We start from the raw sequence: 10,635 nt of genomic DNA, 5'->3' as shown, positions 1-10,635 counted from the left end.
CAAATGTCAATGTCATACAAAGAAAATTGCGTCGCTCGCCCGCTCGTCTGAAATGTGATTATTGTGGATTTTGTTCCAGAAAAATGTTCAACAAAGTTTTACAACGAGCTTTTAGGTTCCGTATAAAGAAAAGTTATCCCACAAATATTTACGATCTGAATCGAGGGTCTACTATAGCCGTGCGCAGGCCTTATTCCGACGAAGTGAGAAGAGCGCAAGCGCAAAGCGTCGCTGCGCCTGGGCCGACGATTTTCGACAAAATCATTTCAAAAGAGATCAAAGCTGATATTATTTACGAAGACGATCATTGTTTGGCCTTCAATGATATATCTCCGCAAGCTCCGGTCCACTTTTTGGTGATTCCGAAGCGCAGAATCGCTAGACTTCAAGATTCGGAGGATAACGACAAGGAGGTGAGTAGGACAAAGTTCAGGTATTTTCCTTTAGGCTTTTACGTTTCTCTGTCTCATTTTCGCGTGTTCACGTTTTCATTCGGGGCTGTGATGCCGCTAAGCCCGGGGTATTTTGAAGATCCGGCTGTAACTTTAAAACCGGCCATTTGCCTGACGATAACCCTAATTGGGAATGCTATTGTTATCAGCTGCCAAAGCGATATGAAGTGGTCTTATTCTAGGGCGGAACCACATCCACATGATGTAATGCTTATAGCATGTAATTATGCAGGCTAAAGATCTAATGATTATTGCCACAAACTTTCTAACTACCTAGGCAGTTATTAAGTTTGAATGTGTGGTGACAGACAGACAAACAGACTTTTGCATTTGAGATTAGTTACAAACTATTGGAGTCTCTATAATAATATTATCAAAATTTGTATGTTTTTCTCTATCTACATTGAAATTTTATCTTTGCTTGCGAATGAGAGCCGAGGAATTTCATTAATTAAACACTGTTATCACAAACTCTGTTATCAAAATTCCTTCATCGTGTGTCAGAGATAATATATAATTAGCTCTATCAGCCGGTGAATTACTTAGATGGCAAGTTTGCACAAAATTTTTGAGATTCTAACTTCCAAAGTAAAAATGAAACAATTTTTATGTATGTAATTTTTGATTAATAATTTTCAGATACTTGGCCATCTGTTACTAGTGGCCCGTTCTCTGGGCTCCCAGCGAGCCCCGTCCGGCTGGAGGCTCGTGATTAACAATGGTCGAGATGGAGCACAGTCCGTGTATCATCTACACATCCATGTAATGGGAGGCAGACAGATGGGGTGGCCACCAGGCTAATAGGTGAAAAGACCAATCTTACACGTCCTTAATCACATGATGTTTTTTTTTTGCATTTTTGACACCCCCCCCTCACCCCTCGGTGATACATGGCGACGATTTAAGACTAACCCCCCAGAATCAGGTGTATTTTTCAGTAATTACAAATAAATTATATTATAAACTACTAGCTCCGCTCCGGGGATTCGCTCCCGTGGGAAATTCGGGATAAAAGTAGCATATGTGTTATTCTAGTTTATTTTCTACCCGTGTACCAAATTTCATAACAATCGGTCCATTAGATAACAAACTTACTTTCGCATTTATAATATTGATTGGGATCTTTAAATAAAGGCATATCGCATATACGCTTTTCAGTTTACAAATCACACGTTTCGGCGCGCGATATCTTAGTATACCCCCACCCACCCTTTGATATTTCGTGATATTTGTTAAACCCTTTCATGCGTCACGCGATTAATGGACGTGTTTTAATTTCAACGGGTCACCAAGTCTCCTAGGTTCCTCATAACAGTCATCCAAAGATTTCCCTTGAAGGATGGGTTGCACCGTCTTTGACATTAACTTTAACGTGCATTTTGTCTAAACGTCAGCGGCGGCGCAACTCACCCAAATTATTAGCACTGTTTCATTTGACATGATTCAAAAGAGGGCAAACAGGAAGACACATAAAAAGAAAGTGCAAGGGAAAATGCACTCTACATTTTTTAAACATTATTTATTTAAAACTAAGTCTACCGCCGACTTCCAAAGCGCAGGTGAAGCAGAAGCGGCGCAACAAACCCCTTCAGTTCACTGCATCCCTTTCTGTATGTCGGTCGGATACAACTAAATTTGATATGTTTATTGGGTCCCATTGCTTCGTTGCGCTCTGCTTCAATTGCGCCGTTGATGTGTATAGGTTTTGACGTTGTAACTTAATACAATTTCTATGTTGTTATTCTTGATTCGTCAAACGTAACGTAGAACGACTGGCCTGGCTCTTAAATCTGCTTCCAGAAGTAGCAAATTTACTCAGTTTTGAGACATTGTCAAGTTTTTTTTATGGTTTTTCTTTTCGTGAACATTTTTCATGTTTTTAATTTTTCCTAAATTAGACACAAGTTGATATTAAATATATTTTTTTCTCTACTTACAGTCAGCTCATCCAAATAATACAATAAGTATATTACATAATTTTAAAAAATACGTTTTTTCGTACGTAGCCAGTGAAAAAGTCCAAAATTTAATTGCTCAATTGTCCCAAAAAATATTGAATAAGATATTTATTTTTAACATTCCCTAAACTTTTTTTTTACGCTAAAAGCTATGGTATGTATTTTTTGTTTTGCCAAAAAGATATTTTACCAAATATATGTGCCATTTAATAACACTGAAAATATATCCAAAATCCTATCTTGACTATTTATTTATAGCCATGTTATAGGATGTATCAATTAGTATTTTTAATTATTAAGCATAAATTAATTTTAAATTACAGGAGAAGAAATCACAAAAATATTTGTATTGCATGAAGATTTTTTTTTCAAATATATTTACAACACAAAAAATTAAAAAAGAAATAAATTACAGCATTAACAAAACTAAAATTTAAATTGTAAATATCTACAAATTAAATAATTCTTCGAGCGTGTCTAATCGAGGTAGGATACCAAGAATGCTGCATTTCCTCGCTGAGTGCGGAAGCTTTTGGTTCTGGAGACTCGTTGCCTCGATCAAACACGCCGACAAGTCTTTGAATTTTATGTCAATTTATATTCAGTGTCATATTAAATGCCATTGATAGATTAGTTATGATTTTAGTGCAATAATTTTTGGCCAAATCGTTTTAAGTTAGAATAAGAATCAAAATATATTTATTGGTATGTAATTTTACTTGAGCAAATAATGTTGTCCAATATTTCAGTTCATTTCTGTTTTTATCTTTGAAAATATTCACCATATTATTTGGATAGATACAGAAATGCCAATATATAATATTTGCGGAATGATTTTTATCAATTTCAAATCTTGAAAATGACACAAATATAACGAATCTTGCCTAATAATGCAATTGATGCATTTCGTAAACTTATGTATTTCGATTTGTCAAATTTTAATACAAATTATTAAACAAAGTGAAGAAAAATTTTGGCGTTGTGTCCTGTTGGCTGGCAACACTTGGCTGCAATACCTACAGTATTGCAATGACTAAAAATGTAGTTCGTTAAAAATGTTTTACACATTATTGACAGACTATGCGATATATGGTTTATTTTATATACGGTTAAATGTTAAAAGCCAGTAATGTTGTTATAGTTACGGTAGTTATGGAGGTCACAAAGGAAAAGTGCCACAGTTTGGAGCTGTTAACACACGGACCGTTTGGCATGTTTTCAATCATTCACACAATCTCAGAAATAAAACAAAAATCTCGTATATGGAAATCATAATGAACACTAGTATTAGTTACATAGTGATACTTAATAGTCAAGATAAATTTAAAATTTATACCGGCGAATATGAAACGTAAAATATTTTTAAATAATTGTTTTACGGTAAACAAAACATGCGGTTTTTTTTTCTTCTGAAAATTGCGTTTTAATATTTGGTAGGTCCGAAGACCTGTTAATAACCAATCGGTGCATATGAATCGTTTGTATATTGTGTCTCGATTCTGTGCGATCGAGGGATATTAAAACTGTTTATCTTTTTTAAACGTAGTAATGCCTATTTATATATGTCGAGGTTTTAGTATTTTCACATTTTTTTATCAATTTGTATGACAGAAAGATACTCATATACCACTTATAATATTAATCCATTAACAGGACCTACCTCACTAATAAATCTTTAAAATCTCTTACAATCTAGAGATAAGTGTAAATTAAGAATAATTAAAAATTATATAACCGAATTAGCATTTGTCGTATCATATCCGTTTTGAATTTTACAAAAAGACTTGTATAATATATATTTTTTTAATTAGATTTTTATTATGAAAATAGACTTATGTCAGTAATTCACATACATTAAGTAATGCGAAATTACAAGTATTTATTTTTTATTTGTAAAAAAAAATAACTGTCACAAAATAACATATAATAGAAATTTTCAAATTTTATTTCAAATATATTTTTTGACCGAACCATTATCTCTAGCTTGTAAGAAGTGTCTAGAATCTCAGGATTTTAGTTTAATTAAATAAAATCTAGTCAAACTTAGTCCGCGTTGATTGTACAGCAACAAACTGTGGTGTTAGCATAGGGGAATACGACGAGGACGTACAGAAAAATATATCATTACACAATTAATTTATGATTTGTTATCAGATTTTGAAAATTCCTAACCTTAAAATACTTTTTTTTAATTTTTCCTTTCGATATGATTACTGTAACAATTAGAAATTACCGTTTTAAAAATTTTGGAAAACAATCTAAATTTAAGTGGAATATAAAACATTTTGTATAAAAAGTCGCGTATTCCTGTACAGATTACAGAATGGTACAATGCTTGTTTTTATTATTTTATTAATTTAGTTATTACTTTTTACTGTTACTTATTTTTTGCATTGGAGTAGAAATATAATTTGATTCGATTTATATTAATTACTTGTTAATATTTCAAAATTTTGTCAATTTTAACAATTAATTTATATAAAAAATGAACATTTCATTGTAGGTATTACAATGTAAAAAAATATATACTTTTCAATTTTTATTTTAAATGTAGTATATGGTTGTGGGCACGTCGTGTGTGTTAGTTTGTTTAAATTTAACGTTTAAACTCACTTTAACAAACAACGATGTTAACTGTTGTTTAGAATTTAGCCTGTGTTTAAATTCTGTAACCAAAGGTTTTATTAAATGGTTTTATTATTGGTTACTTGATTTTGTTTTCATGCTCTTTTCAGGACCACTATATAATTTATGAAAAGAATAAGATCATTGTCACGGATAGACAGGGGCGCGGGTTCAATTCCCGCTCGATTCCAGAATTTTTTCATCTAATTATTTTTTAAAATTCGTTATTCAAGCGTTTAAACTATATATTTAAATTAAAACAACGTTATTTATATTGTAAAATCAATATATTATTAGGTACATTGCCTTAACTAAGTTTTATAAAGTAAAAAAATATACTTTAAATTAAATCAAAAATAATACTTGGAAAATAATACTTAATTTCACTCAATAAGTTAACTTAAAGCTATCAATATATAATTAAAATGTAAATCCATTGTACTTCAATAGGCTATCATAAAGTAGTAAATTAAGCTGACGTGACGTCAGACTTTATAATTTCGATAAAACTAAGGTATGACGTAACATATGACAACTGATATGTGGCAGGCTATTCACACACCTGCCGCAGGGGCAACTAGATTGCCCCTTGCAGTGTCGTTGCGTCACAATGGCGCACTGTAATTGTTTCGCTGCGTCTCACTTCGAATTGATTCGATGGTGAAAAGTGAAACGCAAACCAGGACTTCGCCCTCTGTTCTGTGTTTGTGTCCATCGGCTCCGTGACACAAGCGTCGAGTATTGTGCATTTATTTATTATTTAATGATCATCGAATTTAAACAATATATGAATTGCGAAATAAATATATTATGAAGTGTAAAACAACTCCAAACATTAAATAAATATTAGAACAATTAACCATCGCTTTTCTCATGTGAACATCTGTGCCTTTTCAGTCCACTACTTTGTGTAAATTGACTGTGACATATGTCACACGAAAACGGTTTCTCACCCGTATGTATACGCATGTGTAATTTCAAATTACCGTTAACAGAAAACTGCTTATTGCATACATTACAGCTGTACGGCCTGTCATCCGAGTGAACTTTCATATGTTTAGATAGATTCCCAATTTGTTTATTGCAAATTTTACAAGTATACGCTTTTATGCCACTGTGGACACGCATGTGACGTTTTAACTGCCCCGTTTCTCGGAAGTGACGTTTACAAACGTCACATTTATATGGTTTCTCACCGGTGTGCACTCTCATGTGTATTTTCAAATAGCCGCTATCCGAAAACGGTTTTTTACAAACGTCGCACGAGTACGGTTTCTCACCCGTGTGTGTTCGCTCGTGGAGCTTGAAGCTGGCCATTTGCGCGAACTGTCTTTCGCAAAAACTACACGAATAGGGTTTCAAACCGGTATGTACCCTCATGTGTACTTTCAAAGTAGTATACGCCGTGAAATGTTTATTACAAACGTCACAGGAGTAGGGTTTCTCGCCCGTATGTTGTCTTTCGTGTATTGACAAGTAACTTTTGCTTGAAAATTGTTTTTTACACGTTTTACACGTATAAGGCTTGACGCCTTTGTGTATTATATATATGTGGCGTTGTAAATGTGTTCTCTGGTGGAAACTGCGACCGCAAACATCACATATGTACGGTTTCTCACCAGTATGAGTGAGTATATGCGACTTCAACGTCTGACTATGCGTGAAAGATTTAGAACATATATCACATACGTGCTTTTTTTCGCCCGTATGCGTTTTTATATGTTCTTTCAACCCCTTCTTCCTTAAAAACTCTTTGGAACACGTCTCACACTTGTATTTCTCTTCGAAATGCGTCAAAATATGTTTTTTGAATATCACAGTTTTCTCGAATACTTTGTTGCATAATTTACATGGATATTTGTCGTTGACACTATGCGTTTCAGCTATATGTTTGGTCAACGCTTTGTTCTCTTTATATTTGCTGTCACATAGTAGACAATTGTATGATTTCTCACCGCTATGTACTTTCATATGTACTTCCAGTGAGCCGAGATACGAGAATTGTTTCTCGCAAACGCCACACGCGTGTTGCTTCTTCTTTTGTTTTTTCTCTGAAAAAGAATAAAATGTAATTTAAAAAAATTTTTTTTCTTTTTTGTCACACACTAAATACTGGCTGTTTATTAAATAATTAAAAGTAAAAATTAGAACTTGTTAAGTAAATAAATCAAAAGTAAATACAATATAGATAACTTTCGAAATTTAAATAAAGAAAACTATCTACAACATACTCTCTGTCTGAGAGATAAATTGTTTATTCAACTGTTACAGACACAAAATAAATGAATCAATGAAAATTTTTTATTTACTTTTGTATGAGTATTTCGCTTCAACATTGTCTGGTGGGGTTGTATATCCATCTGTAAGCACAAATAATATATTTTACATATATAATTATAACTATACCCTATTCATCTTGGACCGAGACAAAAGGTAAACAAAAAAGAAACGAGAAATTAACAAAAGCCAAACATTTAAGTAAGCGACATGACTCCATAAAACAACAACAACAAAAAATTTAACATTAACAGAAAGTACGAACAAAATTAATAAAGGAATAACGACAAATAATGATTTTTTGTTCAAGGTTTGTTTACCTTTTGTCTCAGTCCAAGATGAATAGGGTATAGCCGCACCCTGCGGTTTTACCCGTGTAATTATTTAAAAAATATAGGTACTGTTGCGCCATCTACTTTATAAAGCGCCATTGACTATCAGACTAACCTACCCCTATGTGTTAATTCAAGGTATCAGCTACATCAATACCAAATTTCATCAAAATCGGTCCAGCGATTTAGCCCAGAAAACGGAACAGACAGACAGACTTCACATTTATGATATTATTATGGAAGTAACTATTAACTAATTAATTAAGAATTACCATCACTGTGATCTGGGCTCCAATTGTCCCGAGTCTTCAACAAGGATAGCGGCTGGTCTTCGTTGTCCACCGCTGGCTCAATGAAGATCTCCATGGTAGCCAGTCTGCTGTCTGCATCTGATTATGAAGTATAACAAATAAATCCTAATCTATACTATTATTATACAGAGGTAAGCATTTGTGAGTTTGTATGTTTATATGACAATCACAGAAACTACCAAGCCCATTTCCAAAATTCTTTCACCATTAGAAAGGTACATTATCCAAGATTGCTATAGGCTATATTTATCTCAAAATTCCCACGGGAACAAAGCCCTGGACAACATCTAGTAATGTTATAAATGCAAAAGTTTGTGTGTATTTTTGTTACTCTTTCACGCAAAATCTACTGGGTCGAATGTTATGAAAATTTCACACAAAATTACCCGTGTAGGGTAGAATATAACCAGGAATAAAATATAGGGTAGTTTTTATTAGCGAAGTCAAGGGCGCATAATCATTCGAATTTATAATATTAGTAGTTAAAATTAATCAATTAAAGTGACATTTGATTATCGTGTTTTATTGTGTGAAAGTGGATATTTGATATTGCTGTGTAATTCTTCTATGTGTGTTATGTAAAATGTATTGTTAAGGAGCAGTAATGTATGTCTGTCTGGCACCACAAGCTTTATTGCTTTTAATAGGCAGTGCTCATATCACATTTGTGAACACATATATATTTAAATAAATAAATGCTTTTTATTTATACATTTCATTTCGTACACAGGCAATAACTACCCTATTATAAATTACCTTTGCAATGTATGTTTTCAGTTTCCACTTTATGCTCGAATTCATCTTTGATAACTGCAAAACATAGATAGATATAGCAAACTTTCAAACAACATTAGATGATTAACAAATATATTTATTATTATATTGATTTATATACCGGTACATGTGTCAACTTCTATTTTCACTGTTTCGTTTGAAAATTCTCCATCTGAAATAGAAATATCACATGGGATGTTTAAAATATCATGTGACAAAAATAAATATTTTTTTGTCAAAAGTTTGGTGTGATATTATTTTATTATTATTTATACCTGTGTTTTTGTAGATAATATTTAAAAAAAATTAAGATTTTTGTAGGTACTAAAAGTACATGTGATATTGACTGGGAGAAGGTTAGTCTTTAATCTTGTATCACCAAGGCAAAGGTATTAAAAAACAATTAATAAACGGCCCCTAAAGGCCATTGATGTGTATATAATTTGGATTGGATATACACTGTTATTTATTTATTATTTTCACTATAATTCATAGACTGGCAGCAGCTTTTATGTTGTTGTGTCTATATAATGCAGCGGCATGGGAATCAAACCCAGATCCTTCAGACAGAGGGCAGGAGTGGTTACCACTTCAACATGGAGATTGTCATATGCTACCTACCTTTGAACACTGCATCGGAGTAATACTGCCTAAATTTTTGTTCACATGTTACAACCTGTTTCTTAAAGAGAGACGCATCTCGGATTCTTGGTTCACAACTTTCACAGATGTTTACATGTTTGTCATCGCCCGGTAGAGGTGTTATCTGTGAAGAACAATATATATTTTGTATGTTATGCATTAATTATTTCATAATATAGATACAGGAAAGGAGCGGGCGGGAACTTCTTGGTTATGAAACAAATTGTGTAACTTGTCGGTTTAAGCAAGACGTGGCCATACCACACAAGTGCAGTTAGCTGCTGTGGCTATACCACACTCAATAACATGGAAGGATTTAGGAGGTTGTAATGCCCTGTCTACTAGAGAGTATTTATTTACGAAACTTACGATAATATTAAAAGTTTCTCTCAACATTATTATGAGATTTTCATCGGACTTATTTCGAGTAGATCTGTTGGAAGCGCTCTTGAAACGACTTTCCGCATGACAACAGCGGCACAAGCAATTCGCATTACAAGATTCAGACATTTTTCACACAGAACTCCATGAAACTTTCATTGTTTTCCACATAGAATCCCATAAGAAAACAATAATTTGACAACTGTTAAACGTACAGCTACCTATTGAAGTATTGACGTATAAGTTTAGTGTTGTTACTTCCGGCAAAAATCGGAAAAATACAAAAAATATATTAAAACCCATTTGAAACCATTAAATATACTATATTATTATTTGCTAAAACCAAGCATGCTAAGCAGTAGGCAGGGCAGCTGGCTGATTCGCGTTTTCAGTCCGTCCCTATATTAATTACCTAGTCTTGCGTAAATATAGTGTGAATAGCACAGAATGTGATCATATAGATAAAAATGGTGTTATTATTTTCAGGACCAGTTAACCGTCCTTCAATTTTCTCATGATCTACTGAAGTCTTAAAAGTGTACGCAAAGGTGACAAAGAGCTGCTGAACGAAACTGCTAAAAGAGAAGCTAAAAATCAAATATAATAAAGGTATTGTGTTTCACGATGGACTTGAATCATTTAGCAAATTCGTCTTGTATCACTATATGTCACTTTGTGTTCTGAAGCCTATTCAATAATTCACTAAATCCTTCTTTTTTTTCTTTTAAACTCGTGCCACGCGCTCGTAAATTGGCGCTTTTTGCCTCCATTGGCAATGTTTGTTAACCCTAATCTAGTTGAATCCGTAGAGCCATCTGCGCTGAGCTTTGCGTAATATAATATTGTTTTAGCTAGGTAAATCAAATTGGAATATCGAATTAGG

At 33.2% G+C, this 10,635-nt stretch overlaps 2 protein-coding genes across 2 annotated transcripts; one reads left to right on the top strand and one right to left on the bottom strand.

Moving 5' to 3' along the window:
- LOC128681718 (adenosine 5'-monophosphoramidase HINT1-like) lies at positions 1-5,117 on the top strand. The gene is made up of 2 exons (XM_053765842.2): positions 1-413; positions 1,092-5,117. Exons 1-2 carry the CDS (start codon positions 84-86, stop codon positions 1,251-1,253), a joined length of 492 nt encoding a protein of 163 aa, XP_053621817.1. The 5' UTR covers positions 1-83; the 3' UTR covers positions 1,254-5,117.
- A 183-nt stretch (positions 5,118-5,300) lies between these two features.
- Positions 5,301-9,977, bottom strand: LOC128681714 (gastrula zinc finger protein XlCGF57.1-like). Its single transcript, XM_053765837.2, has 7 exons — positions 9,741-9,977; positions 9,351-9,495; positions 8,851-8,901; positions 8,712-8,765; positions 7,917-8,033; positions 7,345-7,395; positions 5,301-7,086 (listed from the first exon to the last, which is right to left on the bottom strand). Exons 1-7 carry the CDS (start codon positions 9,879-9,881, stop codon positions 5,891-5,893), a joined length of 1,755 nt encoding a protein of 584 aa, XP_053621812.1. The 5' UTR covers positions 9,882-9,977; the 3' UTR covers positions 5,301-5,890.
- Between the last annotated feature and the right edge of the window lie 658 nt (positions 9,978-10,635).

The sequence above is a fragment of the Plodia interpunctella genome, chromosome 28, assembly GCF_027563975.2.
Source record: "Plodia interpunctella isolate USDA-ARS_2022_Savannah chromosome 28, ilPloInte3.2, whole genome shotgun sequence".
In the NCBI taxonomy this organism is placed as follows: Eukaryota; Metazoa; Arthropoda; class Insecta; order Lepidoptera; family Pyralidae; genus Plodia; species Plodia interpunctella.
This window is presented reverse-complemented; position numbering and strand designations above follow the sequence as displayed.

Coding starts and splice junctions, on each gene's coding strand:
- LOC128681714 (XM_053765837.2), bottom strand. CDS start 9,881: ATGTCTGAATCTTGTAATGCGAATTGCTTGTGCCGCTGTTGTCATGCG. Junction 8,902..9,350: donor CTCCGATGCAGTGTTCAAAG/GTAGGTAGCATA, acceptor TTTCTATTTCAG/ATGGAGAATTTTCAAACGAA. Junction 7,087..7,344: donor AGCGAAATACTCATACAAAA/GTAAATAAAAAA, acceptor ATTCTTTTTCAG/AGAAAAAACAAAAGAAGAAG.
- LOC128681718 (XM_053765842.2), top strand. CDS start 84: ATGTTCAACAAAGTTTTACAACGAGCTTTTAGGTTCCGTATAAAGAAA. Junction 414..1,091: donor CGGAGGATAACGACAAGGAG/GTGAGTAGGACA, acceptor AATAATTTTCAG/ATACTTGGCCATCTGTTACT.